The sequence below is a fragment of the Lycium ferocissimum genome, chromosome 5 (assembly GCF_029784015.1).
Source record: "Lycium ferocissimum isolate CSIRO_LF1 chromosome 5, AGI_CSIRO_Lferr_CH_V1, whole genome shotgun sequence".
Classification (NCBI taxonomy): domain Eukaryota; kingdom Viridiplantae; phylum Streptophyta; class Magnoliopsida; order Solanales; family Solanaceae; genus Lycium; species Lycium ferocissimum.
In genome coordinates this window covers 44,083,671-44,100,841 of record NC_081346.1, presented here as the reverse complement: position 1 = coordinate 44,100,841, position 17,171 = coordinate 44,083,671, and the positions used below count along the sequence as shown (strand labels likewise).

General features: G+C 37.2%; 1 protein-coding gene and 1 long non-coding RNA gene across 2 annotated transcripts; one reads left to right on the top strand and one right to left on the bottom strand.

Moving 5' to 3' along the window:
• Positions 1-3,678: 3,678 nt before the first annotated feature.
• On the bottom strand, positions 3,679-4,173 carry LOC132058392 (uncharacterized). The gene is made up of 2 exons (XR_009415288.1): positions 3,969-4,173; positions 3,679-3,880 (listed from the first exon to the last, which is right to left on the bottom strand). It is a non-coding gene; the product is annotated as an uncharacterized LOC132058392 (long non-coding RNA).
• A 568-nt stretch (positions 4,174-4,741) lies between these two features.
• On the top strand, positions 4,742-6,471 carry LOC132058391 (protein LURP-one-related 8). Its single transcript, XM_059450910.1, has 2 exons — positions 4,742-5,110; positions 5,769-6,471. Exons 1-2 carry the CDS (start codon positions 4,856-4,858, stop codon positions 6,168-6,170), a joined length of 657 nt encoding a protein of 218 aa, XP_059306893.1. The 5' UTR covers positions 4,742-4,855; the 3' UTR covers positions 6,171-6,471.
• Positions 6,472-17,171: the final 10,700 nt, after the last annotated feature.

Below are 17,171 nucleotides of genomic sequence, written 5' to 3'. Positions count from 1 at the left end.
GAGCAATCATGTTTACATCTAAATTAAAATGATCTGCTCGACCTTGTCCCATATCACAAGTGTGCTTCAGGTGGAATTTTGTGATTTCCCATAAACCATCAGGCTTAACAATTCTCCGAAGCAACCACCGACAGCCTTGAGTATGTCGCTTACAAATCAGCCTCCATACCGATTTGTTTGAGTCATCAACCTTAAACTCCCTCATATCCTTTATACAATACATTCGACGACCGTTGCAACATCTTTTTTGATGTGAACTGCATTCCCTTTGCAAGGATGCATTCATCAGTCATGGGATTTTTTGGTTCAATCCACGTTTTTTGGCGACTTTGATTATCATCTCTTATGAAAACAAATGCATCCTCACGACCTTGGAGACTGTCAAGATATGGAATATAGTCAGAATGCCACTGCATTGGGCTATCAGGAAATGGGTTTTCCACCATCGGAGGTGGTACGTGGTGGTGAGTTGGTTTTGGTTGCTTCTGGGGACTAAAATGCGTATCTTGTTCATCCCCTTCACTATCTTCATCATCGGTTACCTCTGCATTATTAGCTGGTTCATCACCATCACTCTCTGATGTATCCACATAACTTGGACAATCAGCGCTATCTAAGAAAGGCCTCCTCCCACACAATAAAAAACATATGTTAAATTCTAATTCTCAGTTCAGTGGAGCTGATTATTATAATAATTCTCAGGTCGGTGCGGTGATTATTATCAAAACTCGCCAGTGGTACCAACTGTGGATGAAAGGTAGTCCTCTCAGTTTGGTGGAGTTGGTACCACTGGAGAGTTTTGATAATAATCAGCTGCACCGAACTGAGAATTATTATAATAATCAGTTCCACTGAACTGAGAATTATTATAATAATCAGCTCCACTGAACTGAGAGTTCTGATAATAATAAGTTGCTCCACTAAATTGAGATGATTGCCCAATATTACTCGTATCAGGTCTATAACCCCTACAAAGATTTAAAAATGGTTATTTACCAATACAAATAATAAACACGTACTACTGCACAAAATAATAATATAAGAATGCATATTTACCAAGTTTGATTTAATTGTTGGGTAAGATTTTCCAGCGGCACCTGGCCACTCAAAATGCCCCTTAAGAACTAAAATCTCCATATGTGTTAGCTTGATCGGGTCGTTTCTTGGGGGACCTCTCGGGGTATCTTTTCAATATACATCTCAAGAACATTAAGGGCGACTAAATGTTTTAATTCTTCTGGCGCATTCAAATAATCCCTCAAAGAATCATCATCATTGATATAATGCCTACCATAAAACACTATACCATTGAAAACTGATTGTGGATATCTGCCTGTTATAGAGATTTCATACTCATCTACACTAACCTTCATTTTTCATATATGTAAGTGACTAGTGATTCATAAGACATTTCAAGTGTACATTTAACATGAGCGTTTGGTCTTTTATTGTAACGAACTGTACTATTGTCATCAAGGATAATACCATCCCAATGTATTGAAACCTTAACTAGTGAAATATCTTGAGCCATTTTTTGTAGGAACTTTGATTTTTTTTTTTGAATGACTTAAGAGACTTAAACTTATGAAATGGATGAGTTTTTTCCTCGTCCAACATTCTTCTTAAATAGATTCATATTGACCCCTATTGCGTATTGAAACATTGCGTAATATGAATTAAATTCAAATAAACGGTCAAAAAATGCAGCATTGTATTGTCAAATCGGTCCTTTACGTGTCATAAAAAAGCTGAAATTGGCATGCATGATGTGTTGTCAAATCATGTTCTATTGCGCATTGAAACATTGCGTAATATGAATTAAATTCAAATAAACGGTCAAAAAATACAGCATTGTATTGTCAAATCGGTCCTTTACGTGTCATAAAAAAGCTGAAATTGGCATGCATGATGTGTTGTCAAATCATGTTCTATTGCGCATTGAAACATTGCGTAATATGAATTAAATTCAAATAAACGACCAAAAAATGCAGCATTATATTATCAAATCGGTCCTTTATGTGTCATGAAAAAGCTGAAATTGGCATGCATGATGTGTTGTCAAATCATGTTCTATTGCGCATTGAAACATTACGTAATATGAATTAAATTCAAATAAACGGTCAAAAAATGCAGTACTATAAATAATATGATTGACAAACAACTATTATTCACTTTAAAACGAGTTATCATGACATTCTACACCCAATTTGGTAATCTTGATTCTATTACATATTTTACCCCAGCAAATATATTTGAAGCAATGGGTGGGACATGGGAACTAGATGATGATGATTTTCATTACTCAAATAACCCTAACAAAAAATTCAATCAAGAATACAATAAAACAATGAGAGAGGAGTGGAATTGGCGTGTTAGGGAGGCTGAAGCACTGAGCAAAAGTTAGTTTCAATAGGGCTTAAACGCCCAAAAAAACGTGCTATGTCAATTCCTTGCGGAACTCCACAAGAGTTTAATTTTGCTTTTAATCGTTTTCGCGAAGAGAACAATCGGATGCAAATACATTACCATAAGGTAGAATATGGTATACATGGTAGCACAAGATTTAGATCCAAGTAGGATTCGGTGATCGTGAAATGTCCGATGAAGATTAATATTTTTCTTATAACAAGGTAAGTAGTCATAAAGACCCCCCCCCCCCCCCCCCCCCCGTCAAGGTACTTGGGGGTTTGCAACTATATAAGTAGCCCTTTTTTTTGTTATTAGACTATAACGTATTCAATGTCGAGTAGTAGAAACTCGACTTGGTCTTTACTCCTTCCAAAAGAACCAAATAGCAATGATGATGAGAGTTCAAATCATAGCGCTTTTCGAGTGATACCAGTGATTTCAAACTAGACGAGCTAAATCTGCACCTTCTTATAGAGCGTAATGATGATTTCTGTAGTGTGGAATATTCAGATCTGCGAGAATATTATTGCGGTTTACGCCGAGAATGGTCACATCGGATTGCTGAATCAGAATGTCTTGTTAGTGACTTGGAAAATCTCAACGCTCCAATCCCAACAAGGTACTTAATAACCATACCTCGAGTAGGTCCAGCAACTTGCGAGCTTGCCGTACAAAGGATTAGAAAAGAAAACAACAGAATGCTGACAAGATGTTGTAGATTTTACATGCTAAAATTGGCCGAAGAACAAGCATCATCAACCGGTAGAGAATTAACATCTCCTAAAAAAATATGTGTGTTAAGAGACAGCCAATATCGTTCTGAGGACGATATTGAGGACTTCTATTCTGATGACGATTAGGGTCTATTTAGGCTCACTGTCTTAGATTATGGGTCATTTATGTTTCGGACTAAGACTGTTAATTTGTATTTTTATTTTATGATGAAGTCACAAATTTGAATTAGTTTGACATGTTTTTAATTCTTCAAAGTTTATTGTTAAAGTCTATTATTAATTGACAATTTCTCAAAAAAACACAAATAAATTAGTACATAAAGGGTGCAGATTACATTATAGGGGAAAAGGTACAACTAGTAAAAAAAACATAATTCATAGAAATATTAAACTTAATAAACAAAATACATATAAATAATGAACAACAACAAGATAGCACAAATAATCTTCCACAATTTAAATTTTTCTTTCAAAGCTATTTTCTAGTGTTGAGCCTCTCTAAGTTTAGCCTTCAGCAAAATTCATTTTTTTCGGGAATCGGTGAGCAAGACCTCCAAACGTTCAATTTTTTCTTCAGCTTCCACAAGCTTAAATTGCGAGTCCAACTTAGCGGTATCTTTAGAGATACGTGAAGTCGCCGTATCTCTATCAAAAAGTGAATTTTTAAACTTCGCCGCCACCGTTTTATCCACGTAAATGCTATCTTCCCACCGAAAGTGTTTGCAGCCGCCCATATCCTATAAATATTACAAGAAAATCAGTTTTTTAAAGTAAAATATATGGATAACGTGAAAAAAAAACACTAAAAAATGTAAAAACACTTACTTCGGGCACTTTACAATGCCAAAAACGGCAACCCGGATTATTTTGGGTCTTTGATGTTTTTAGTTTACAGTAATAACTGCATTCACAAATATCGGGTTGTATAGCAAACATTGAAGTTTCAAAACTTTGAGACATGTTTTTGGAAGTGCAAAAGTGTGTTGAAAGGGTGAAGATGGAGGAAATGAAATAGAAGAGCATGCCTGTGTTGGGGTCGGGGATTTTTGGTAGGGGTTTCGCGCGTATTCTGTGCGTGAAAGGACCAAAGTGTAAATGTACACTTTGTTTCTTCCACGCACGTGCGTGAGTCTGCGTGAAGTCTAGTTTAGTTCTTTTTTTTTTTAATGAATTAATTTGGTTCCAAACTTTTTTTTTGGGTTACAAAAGTGCCGGGTCCCTCTCTAAGTGTAGTGCTAGGCCCCTAATGCTACCCAAAACCTCACTCACCATGAGCAATAAAAATAGGGACATTACGCGGTGTATTTAGGCGGTAAAAAATAAAAATATGTAAAAATATTCAATATGTCCATATGTTGTATATTATTGCGGTATATTTTTTACTACATATTGAACATTATTATGATTCAACATGTTTTTACTGTTATATATCGAAATGACAGAAAATACGAATTATCTATAGTGTAACAGTTTGTGCGAATTTTATATAAGTCGATATAGAAATATAAATATTTTATTCGGGTTAGATAACCTTGAAAAAAACCCCATAAATATATTTCTGGTTGACCCATCAAAGGCGAGCTTTATATAAAGCTTGAATGAGCTGCTCATTAGCATTATCAAAAATTATCTAGCAGCCCTCTTTCTTCCACCCGTAATCCCTACTAGCTATTGCGTGGTATCAATCGAACATTCTTTCTTGCAGTACGGTGATGCCAAAGGTATACCCCAACGCCAACGCCAAAGGTAGTGCTGCAGCTCCAAAGCCCTTAGCCGATAATCATGGCAACTCACCTGTAGTCCTAACCGTTTGGAAAAAATCTTTGCTTTTCAACTGTGATGGTTTCACTGTGTTTGATAACAAAGGGAACCTTGTCTTCCGTGTTGACAATTACAACGCCGGCACTCAAGGAGAGATCGTTCTCATGGATGCTTCTGGCAATTCTCTCCTCACCATCCGCCGAAAGGTACGACTCTTATATTTTAGCTATATTTTTATTCAATAAGAGCATGACACGTGACTTTCTAAAATTAAAAATGAAATTTTAACAGGTGAAGGGTAAGTATAGCTCATTTTAATTGGGTGAACTGTAAATATAGTTCTAAAGTATAACTATAGAGATATATTTATTGAAAAAGTATAATAGAGGTCAAATATAACTTACTTTCGAGAGTAGAAGGGCAAATATGACCTTTTCCTTATAATATATTCCTTCCGTTTCAATTTGTTTGCTATTTTTAATTTGATACGGAGTTTAAGAAAGTTAATTTATTTGTCTGATTTTGACTTGACACAGAATTTAAGAAAGTAAAAAAGTCTTTTGAATTTTATGATCTTAAACTAAAGATTCGTAGATTGTATAAAATTATTTTTTAATCTTGTGATCTTAAACATGTCATGTTAAAAGTTGAAATTAAGAAGTTACAAAAAAAAAGATATTCTTTTTAAAACATAGTAAAAAGAAAAGTAAGACAATCATTTTGAAACAGAAGAAATATGACTTTAGAGGCATATTTATTGAAATGTTGAGGTACAAATATAGCTTATTTTCGCCGGTAAAAGAGCAACTATGACAGTTTTCCGTATAATATATCCTAATATGTGATTCTTTATTGAAAATTCAGAGGCTAAGCCTGTCGGACTGCTGGTTGGTGTTCGAAGGAGAGACGGATGTCCATCCTCTATTTTCAGTAAAGAAGAACGTCAACCTTCTTAATAGCAAGTCCTTAGCACAGGTGTATGATCAGCGAAAAGGCGCTGTATCTTCACCAAAGAAGAAGGTAGTTTACGAGATTGAAGGATCCTACGGACAACGTTGCTGTGCTGTTTACGACAACAACCATCGACGAGTAGCTGAGATCAAACGTAAGGAGGCTGTAAAAGGGGTAGCCTTTGGTATCGACGTGTTTCGTCTCATTGTACAGCCTGATGAAATTGATCCCTCAATGGCTATGGCCCTTGTTATCCTTCTTGATCAGATGTTCGGAGCTTCTTACATTATTACAAGGCGATTTTCGACTTGTTGAAAATTAGGGGCACCAATAAAAAGCGGCTCAAACGTAACAGAGGTGGTTATCTCCTTAATTGACTTGTCGTCGATCAGCAAGTTGCGTATATAAATTCGATGCAGCTTTCGCCTTACATGACTCGTTACCAGTTATTACCTCTGTTTATTTGTCATCTGTTTTCATTTTGCTCCACAGCTTAGTCTTTTCCTTTTAAATAAAAGACTAAGCTAACAGTGGCAACTGTAAATCTTTTTGTAGAAGCACATACAAGGACAAATATTCACAACATATATTGAAGCCGCTATTCCTTTAATCTAGAGCTCTGGATTGTGAATTTCTTAATTCTTCCTCTCTAATCTCATTTATTGGTGCTGGAGAACCGTAAAAAAGATCATTATCATTAGTTTTAAGTTTTTTTTTTTCCACTTTAGTTTTAAGTTAACTTGTTTACATTTGGTATTCATATCGCCATACGTCTTGTGTAATATTGACTAGAGGTATTCAAAATCAAACCATAACTGATAATCTAAACCGAAAGTGTTATTGAATTATTGGATCATATTAACGGTTTGGGAGTGGTTTAGAATTTTGTAAAGGGAAAAGGGTCAAAAATACCCCTCTACTTTGGGAAAAAGGCTACAAATATCCTCCGAATTTATTTTGGGTAAAAAATATCCTTCCCATTTTTAAAGTTTTTAAATATATCACTGTCTTGACGGAAATTATCCCCCAATATAATTCGAAATCATTTTTTTAAACCCGCTTCATCATTTAAACCCGACTCAATTAAATAATAACACATAAGATCTCCTTATTCCCCCAATACGTAGGTTTGAAGTTTGAGGAAATTGGGGGAATAAGGGGATCTTATGGGTTACTCCCTCTATTTCAATTTATGTGAACTTATTTCCTTTTTAGTCCGTGCCAAAATGAATGACCTTCATCCTAATTTGGAAACAAATTCACGTTATGAAATGATTTACAGCCACACAAATATTCAACACTTATTTGAACCACAAGTTTTAAAAGTCTTCACTCTTTCTTAAATGTCGTGCCCAGTCAAATGGCTTCACATAAATTGAAACGGAGAGAGTATTATTTAGTTGCGTCGGGTTTAAATGATGGAGCGAATTTAAAAAAATGATTTTGGTGGATAATTTCCGTCAAGACAGGGATATATTTTAAAATTTTAAGGATGAGAGGGGTATTTTTGACCCAAAATAAGTTCGGAGGATATTTTCAGCCCTTTTTCCAAAGTAGAGGGGTATTTTTGACCATTTTCCCTTTTATAAATAACAGGTTATTAGTTCGGGAATGAATTTTCTAACTTTTATGTTGGGTAATCCGATAACCCATTTAACCCATTAATTCCTATGGGTGTTACAGTATGACCCTTGACTTATAGTCATCTAGGGCTTGGTTGCAGAAATCTTGAATTTTTAGCATCTGCTACTCACTTTTTTTTGGTTAATCTCATTTTGTAAAAAATAAAAGAATCAAAGATAATTATGTAAAAAATGGAAAAGAAGAAAATGAAAACTTGGTTGTAGCTAATGTAAATGTGAAGATTAACCTCACACATATTTCTTATGCCTTCTCTGCACATGTAAATTAAGAGAGAAAGTTAGTTAAAGTAGCTCTTCAAGAATATAGATCATCAGGTAACAAAAGCAATAGACGCAAAAGAAAATTGATTCAATTTAATTGTTTTGAACAGTAGATCTTTTTTGCTTTCCGGCGGAAGAAAGTTAATCTTATGTTGAAACTTAACGGATTAACCGATAACCCGAACCGATAACAAACAGATAACCTGTAAGACGAACCGAATTAGCCGATATTTTATTAGTTTAGTAATGGTTTAGCACATATAAAAATCGATAACCGATAAGCCAAATCATTAAGTGCAAAAATCGAACCGAACCATCCCATGAGCCACCCTACATCCTGTCCCATCCCCCCAAATAGCAGGATGGGCCCACCTACAATCGACCCAATCCCGGTGCTCAATCCGCCCAACCAGATCACGCCTCTCCCCCCAACCTGCCCCAGCCTGATCCCCCTTATCTTGTCCCGGCCCGTCCTATTCCGTCCCACTGGCCAGCCTTAAGTGTAGGTGTCATGGCCGCTTACACTTTGTTTGGATGATTGTTACGTATTGTTTCATAATGTATTGGATTATATCGTATTGTGTTGTACTGTATTTGTTGGAATATGGGTCGTAGGTCGCTCCAAGTGGGCTGACCCGACAGGAGAGATAAGGGATTGTGGTTAAAATGAGTTACCACATCCCCTATACTTCCTCAAGAAGTAAACGTGTCGAAAGAGTGGGGAAGTTACTTCCTTCTAACCGCTTCTACTCTGCGTATAAGAAAAAACATTGGGCATTTATTTGGTGAGAAGAACTTTGTTTGCTAGAGAGACGAAGTCGATGTTAGGCAATTGTTTTGGTGGTGAGTTCAACGATTTCCACTGCAATTGAAAGGTACACAATTTGTCTTTCTTGCCCTGTTATTCTTTTCTTACAATGGTATCAGAACGTAGGGTTTTTTCCGCTCCTTGACTTTGTATTGCTTCCTTGAATAGTATGGTTTGCAAGAAAATAGTCATTGTTGAAACTCAGAAGAATAGCAGTATCGTTGCAATTTTCTTTTTTGCTTCTGCGGTGCCTATGAAAAGAGATGGCAATTGGCTTCTCATGAAAAGCCAATTATCTGTCTGATTTGGCTTTGAGGAACACTTATTTTTTAATAAATTAAAAGGCCCCACGTAAAGTGACACAAGAGCAATTTTTTTTTTATTTTGCTCGTGAAGTTGCAGTATGTTTATGTGATAATCACTTCTCCGTGAAATAGCCAAATATTGTATGGTGTTTGACTCGAGGTCCTTAAATGTTTTAGAGTTGAACTATGTTTAGTTTTTTTTTCTCAAACGTGGATCAATTTTTGAAGTTTGGGGAAGAAACTATAAAATAGCAGATGTTCTCCGCTTGCCATGATTTTCACACTTTGCATGACACTTATTTTTCGGAATCTCCTCGTTTAGGGCTTTCCGTTGATATATTACCCATTAAAAACGGATTTATAACGAGTCAGATATGATTTTTTGAAGTTATATGCTGAAAATTGTGATAGTTTTTATGAAAAACTGCGTTCTGTAATTTGATTTCTGGAAAATACCTGTTAAGAATTACAATGTGTGGTGTATATTTTCAGAATCTACTCGTTACAGGCTTTTCGTTGATATATTACCCATTAAAAACGAATTTAAAACAAGTGAGATGATTTTTTGAAGAAATCTTTGAAAACTATGACAATTTTTTTTGAAAAACTACATTCTATAATTTGATTTATGGAAATGACTTATTAAGAATTACATTGTGTGGTATATATTTTCAGAATCTACTCGTTACAAGCTTTCCATTGATATATTATTGATGTTAAACGGATTAAAAACGAGTGAGTTATGAAGTGTTGAAGTTCGGTTCAGTAATTTTTGTTAAACCTTATAATAGCCACACCATTACAATGGTATATGATCCTTAAACGTAATTTTGTCTTCTACGAGTATTGTGGCATATGTTGTCATATTGAATGGTATGTCCATTCTTATTTTTTCATTATCCCTATTTCAGACATGGCTGGACAGGGACAAGCTCGAAGTACTTCAAGGAGGAGTTCCCGAAATCGAGCAAGGGGAAAATGTAGAAGAGTACGTCTTCGTAGGACATATTCCTGAGGACGTGAATTCATAAGGAATAATGTCCCGAGGGTGATGCAAAATAACCTAAGGGATCAAAGGGCTATAAGAAGGGAAGGAGAGAAGAAATTCAAAGAATTTAAGGCTTTTAAGATGTATCCTAATTGTTCAGTGCCTGAACATATTGAACTTTTTCGATTGAAATGAGATGAACTTACTAATTTTATTGTAATCATGGATTGGGAAGCTTTTGCAATTTTAGTAGATTCCCTCCGAGAACCTTCGGGTAGTATTTTAATTGATGTTTATCATGAGGTTTGGCCAAGTCAACTGTTCGAGTTGTATGTTCAAATACTTGAAGCTGAGTAGGAGAGTCATGTCCTTATGAACTTGTAATTTGCATTGTGAATTTATTTTCAATATATGGAATTATGTTGTTTAACTTTCTTTTATATCCTATTAATTTTTTCAAATGGGTTGTGATTTAATTGAAAGTCATTAAAATAATATTCACACTAGATTAACATTTAGACTGTAGATGATGATCGAAAATTTTGTGACCTTTCGATTTTACACTAAATGTGAAGTCATTTATGAGAATTAATTTGCATGACTGTGAATATCACATGCATAAATTTGTTAAAATAAATATTGATGAGTAAAACTTTCTTAAATGTCTCATTTAACATATATGGCATCTAAGAGCATCATTGTTGATTTAAACAAGGGTGAGAGACTAAACGGTGAGAATTACGACATCTGGAGTGGTAAGATGTGGTATGTACTGGAAGAGCAAGATGTTCTGGAAGGTATTTACCATATTATGGTTCACCCATAAGAGGGTAACACTGCTCAACATAGAAGAGATCTTGTGTCACGACCCAAATCGGAGGGCCACAACCGGCACCCGGGCCCTGCCTGCCGAGCACCACTAACCATGCTTTCATACCATAATTATAACCAAGAGTGGATCTCGAGGGTCATCAGATGAAAATCTGCTAAATCATAAAGGAAAAATGCAGAAAAATGGATGAGCCCGAAAAGACATACTATATGACTATGCTAGACAAAAACTGTGCAAGCTGACTAGGCCACCATGAAATACTATATAGCAAAAATATAGGCCGAGGGGGTCATACATTATCTAACTATACCATGACTGTCTACAAGCCTCTATTGGAGGATACGACATAATTAGGTCGGGACAGGGCCCCGCTATCCCCATATGTACACAAAAGTATAACGTACCAAAACACAACAGTAACTCCGGAACAAGAGGAGTGCTCCAATATCAGCTGAACAACAGCTTACTGGAGCGGATCGTCAATCTGTCTACCTGAACCTGCGGGCATGAAACACAGCGCCCCCAGAAAAGGGACGTCAGTACGGACAAAGTACTGAGTATGTAAGGTATGAAAGTAACATAAAGAGACAGACATAAATGTACATAGGATAAAATGAATGCAACCGTATGTACGAGCCGCCTCTGTGGGCCAATGATATGCATAAATATTGTGCATGCATGCATGGGGGTCATATATATATATATATATATATATATATATATATATATATATATATATATATATATATATATATTATAATGCCTGTCAAGCCTCTGTGGACATCCCATCGTATCATATCGGCCTCTGTGGGCATTATCATCATCATCATCATGAATATGATATGAGTACATCTTGAACCTGTCGTAGTGTCGTAAGGTTGTTATACCTCCGAATATCGTTATGAGATAGCATTTTCTTCAACAAGTGTTTCTATGAAATCATATTGAATCTGAAAAAGGACTTACTGAAAACAACATCATAGAACATGAATCAACATGGAACATCCCTAGCTACTAAAAATAGAATCATTATGGAGTAGCGTTACGTTTACGTTCCGTTCATAAGGATCATGCCAAAAGAAGGAAAGTTAGCCTTAACATACCTTAAGTCGTCAACCAAAATCCCACAATGAAACCGTCGGCTAATTTTCCAATCTCCTTAGTCACTACCGCACACCTAATAGTCAACAATATAACAACAACCTCATATAAGTCTCTTTAATTTCACATCACTACTCACCTCAAGATTTATATCAAAATAGCCCAATATGCTTTGTATACAACACTTATACACCTTCTTCTTCCAATTATATCAAGTATAACATCCTCAATACAATCACAACACCAACTACTATCCTTACAACAAGGTTTTATCTTAAAAACATATTTACAACATGACTCAAGTTACACAAACTCAAATTCAAGTTTAAGCCTTTCTTCCAACTCCTTTCCCTCCAAACCTAGCATATCCATTATATAAACTCATAAACATGAAGTTAAGATAGAATCTTACCTCAAGAACTCAAGAACACATCAATTCCAAGAGTTCTTCACCTTGAAGTATCCTGCAAAACCCTTACCAAGAGGAGAAACAAGCTTCCATGATCACTTTAGGCCCTTTAAACACTTAATCTTCTCTTTTGATCCTTGATTTTTCTTAGGAGTTGATTAGATATGATGGAGAGGGTTTTCTATAATGTTGGAAGTCAGGGGAAGTGGAGAAAATGATATAAAATTAAGGGTATACGAATTATATAAAAAAAAAAGGACCGCAGCTGGCATAAAAATACGGCCAAAAAGTACGGACCATATTTTTAAATATGGTTATTATTTCTTGGCCGTAATTCTTAGCCTGGAAATTTCACTTTTTGCCTAAGGAAATACGGTCCGTACTTGAAATCGTAATTTATTAGACGGGCCGTATTTTGCTCCGTACTTCTCAGATTTGCGATATGTCAGTTGCATTGGAAAGAAACTCTCTGCACTTGAATTTACATAGGTTATGCATTCCATAACTCCTCATAAGATAGAAGACATAACTCCCCAAAGTTGGACAAAAAAAATCCTGTTTAGAATTCAGCCAAATTTTTTCAAAGTTTTGTCAAACTTAATTTCTTCGATTCTTTTGATCCCAGAACCTTCTAATACCTACTAAACATGGTCTTGAACTCTTATATACCCAAGATAGACATGTCTAACCGCATATGACCTCGAAGGTCACTCCGCTCTCTAAATCTATAGCAACCAACCCATGAGGAAACTTAACGTATAAAAGCACCCGGGGGGAGGGGGGGGGGGAACATCCTCCCCCCACCCCTAGAAACATTCATCCTCGAATGTTAGTACTCTTAGGAGTATATAGAAATTTCAGCAGAGCCTTCTATATAATTACACCACTACCAACCTGCTACACAACCCAACAACACAGTATAATGCCACGCAGGGCTACAACAATCAATGCCAACAATAGTCCCACACGACCAGTGAGAGTAACTTGTTACACCCCCCGTGTTCGTATTGGTAGAACCTATGATTTTCTAGTCAGGTATGCCCTTGGAATAGAGACTCGAGCCTGAGTTTAGAGTAGAAAGTGCCTTACCCCGTGTATGAGGGTACCAACAAATATTCTTGACTATTTATAGAGTTAGAAGTTGAACGAATCGAATCGACACGATCTCAACTGAATCAGAAAAATTTACAGGACACCAGTCATCGTCGATGGGTCGTCAATATGTTTGACGGACCGTCGACGTGCGGCGTCGACAGGGTCCCGCAACCTTGCATCTGTAAGCGCAGGTCGACGGACCGTCGACGGCCTCGTCGAAACGGACCGTTGTAGCCTTTTTGGCTTTCAATTATAAATAGGTGGTTCACGACCTTATTTCATATTTTACTCCTTTCCAAATCATAAAAACCCTAATATATTCTCTCCCAATATTTTCCATCATATTAGTGAAGATTTGATAAGACCCGGACCCCGTAAACCCGAGATTGTGAAGAAGAAGGTTGCTTCTAAGGTTTCTTCAAAGTTGTGAAGTTTAGGGAGTTAAAGTTGAAGTGATTCTTGACCCCCCGCCCCAAGGTATGTAAATGATTTCTACCCTTATATTTAAGTTGGTTATCAAGAGTTTTAGTGATGTTAAGTGAAGAAAAGGTAATTGTGGATGTGTTAAGTTGATGAACGGCAATGTAATGATATAGGGTTATTTTAAGAGATGATTGGAAACGGGTTTACGTATATTTTGATATATATATATATATATGTGTGTGTGTGTGTGTGTGTGTGTGTGTGTGTGTGTGTGTGTGTGTGTGTGTGTGTTCATTGTTGATGTGAGTATTGTAGTTGATGTGGGATTGAATGTGCAGTTGGAGAGTTGTAAGCTTACAAAGGGAATTATTGTCTATAGTTCTTTGAGCTTTCTACGTATTTGAGGATGGTTAGTAAGCGAAGTAAATAGCCTAATTAAGCCCTATGTTATCTTAATTGTAGACTTGCAAGTTCGAGAGGTAGAAGTTGGACGATTGAGTATACTTCCAGGTATGTTAAGGTCATTTTTTTTTTTTGGCATGATCCTATGATATGATCCAACAAGCGAGTAAGCGAGCTTCCATATTACTCTACTCTTAGAAGCATTAGAAGTACTTCAGTCTTTGATGTTCATGTACCCCATTTATGAGTAATCCTTCTATTCATGGGTCCAATGCTTATGTAGCCGATTACGTGCATACAGTTTAGTCATGCATTACATTCATTATATATTTATATACATTGACCCGTGACTAGAAGGCGTTATATACGAGAATATTAGATATATGTAAAGTATGAGGAGAGATATAGGCGTTATATACGCATTACTACTCTTATGATGATATTGATTATGGCCACAGAGGAGCCAATATGATATGATGAGATGCCATAGAGGCTTACAGGCGTTATATACGCACATACATCAGGCGTTATATACGCACACATATCAGGCGTTGTATACGCACTCATATAGATGCACGACCATCATTGATAGGTATGAGCATGCATATTATGTGTCCACCGAGGCATTGTCAGATGCGCAGATTTATGCAAATTTAGGCAGATACTAGTTCATACAAGCACATGCAGTCAGTCATTTCAGTTTATGAGTTCAGATCTTATCCATGATTCTTATGTATATATGTTGTTCTTATGCCTTACATACTCGATACATTATCCGTACTGACTCCCTGTTGCTCGGGGGGCTGTGTTCATGCCCGCAGTGGGGAGACAAACAAGCGGTCCGACTCGATGGGACCTCTAGATCTAGCGGTGATCGGTCGCACGCTCCATTCGATCCCGAGCTACGGTCGAGTTTTGGTATGCCCCTTTTGAGCGTGTGTACATATGGGTATGACGGGGCCTGTCCCATCCTTTCTACGCGCTTTTTATTCCATCAGAGGTACGTAGCGAGTGTATGTGATCGGACGATGTAGCCTTGTCGGCTTCCATTCTTTTGTGTATGGTATATGTAGCAGCCTAGCTAGCTTGCCTTTGTTCTTCTGCATGTTGTGTCTATATGCAGATTGTACAGAGTTCTGATGTTTCTCTCTTATGAGATCAGTTTATGCCATTTATGGGCTTTTGATGTTCAGTATGTTTCAGATACATGTTTAGGGGTGTTTGGTCGCTAGAGGTCAGACTCCCGTCACGGCTCATCGGTTTGGGTCGTGACATAACTGATAATTAATACATACCTGAAGACGATGGTGCTATAGTCTGCATCTGCTCTGGAGCCGGAAACAAATGAGGATATCTAGACTTTATATCTTCCTCGGCTTCCCAAGTCATCTCTTCTACATTCTTATTTCTCCAAAGTACTTTTACAGAAGCAAGATCTTTGGTTCACAACCTACGAAACTGGCGATCTAAGATTGCAACAAGGATTTCCTTATATGACAACTACTCCATAAACTGGATATTATCTACGGGCATAATCTTGGAAGGATCTTCGATGCACTTGCGGAGCATGGATACATGGAAAACTGGATGTATAGACTCCAAGTCTGAAGATAAATCTAGCTCATAGGCTATTTGATCTACTCTGCGTACAATTCTATAAGGACTAATGTATCTAGGGCTAAGCTTGCCCTTCTTACCGAATCTCATGACACCTTTCATAGGTGATACCTTCAGAAACAACCAGTCATCCACCTGGAACTCCAAGTCTCGTCGTTTGTTATCTGCGTAAGACTTCTGGAGACTCTGAGCTGCTAGCAATCTCTCCTGAATGAGCTTAACCTTCTCCACCGCTTGCTGTACCAAATCAGGGCCTATTAACTTTGATTCTCCTACCTCAAACCATCCGATAGGAGATCTACACTTTCGCCCATATAGGGCCTCATATGGGGCCATCTGGATACTGGAATGGTAGCTATTATTAAATGCAAAATCAATAAGTTGCAATTGATCATCCCAGCTACCTCTAAAGTCTATCACACATGCTCGTAGCATATCCTCGAGCATCTGAATAGTACGCTCAGCCTGCCCGTCTGTCTGGGGATGAAATGCTGTACTGAGGTTCACCTGTGTCCCCAAACCCTTCTGGAAGGATCTCTAGAAGTTAACTGTAAACTGTACACCTCTGTCTGAAATAATAGATATAAGAACACCATGAAGTCGCACAGTCTCCTTAATATACAACTTCACATAATCTTCGACGGAATAGATAGTCCTGACAGGTAGAAAATATGCTGACTTCTTGATTCTATCAACAATCACCCATATTGAGTCGGACTTGTCTTTGGGAACGAGGTAAGCCTGTAATGAAATCCATATTAATCGCCTCCCATTTCCAAGTCGGAATCTCTATATCCTGCAACAACCCATCAGGCTCCTAATGCTTAACCTTTACCTGCAGACAATTAGGGTATTAAGCCACGAACTCTGCTATATCCTTCTTCATACCATTCCACTAATAAAACTCTCTGATATCATGGTGCATCTTCGTCTACCCTGGATGAATAGAAAAGCGCGAATAATGAGCTTCTTTCAAAATCTACTGACGTAACGCTGCAACATCCGGAACACACAATCTACCTCGATACCTTAGAACTCCAACTCTAGAAATATCAAAGGGTGAATTCTTTTTCTGTGGGGCCATCTTCCTGCACCGAATCAAAGAAGGATCCTCATACTGGTGTTCCTTAACCTCAGCTACTAAGGAGGATGACATCGTATCCTGAATTGTAACTCCTGCATTACCTGTATCCAATAATCGAACTCCTAGGCTGGCTAACTGATGAAGCTCGAGCGCTAGCTCCCTTTTCCCTGCTTGCAAGTAAGATAGACTACCTATGGATCTATAGTTAAGGGCATCGGCTAGTACATTCGCCTTCCCTAGATGGTATAAAATATCAACATCATAATCCTTCAACAGCTCCAACCATTGCCTCTGATGCAAATTCAACTCTTTCTGCTTAAAGATGTACTGAAGGCTCTTATGATCTGT

Excerpts from the sequence above, each read along its gene's own strand:
- LOC132058391 (XM_059450910.1), top strand. The coding sequence starts at position 4,856 with ATGCCAAAGGTATACCCCAACGCCAACGCCAAAGGTAGTGCTGCAGCT. Across the intron at positions 5,111-5,768 it reads TCCTCACCATCCGCCGAAAG|AGGCTAAGCCTGTCGGACTG; the intron begins GTACGACTCTTA and ends TTGAAAATTCAG.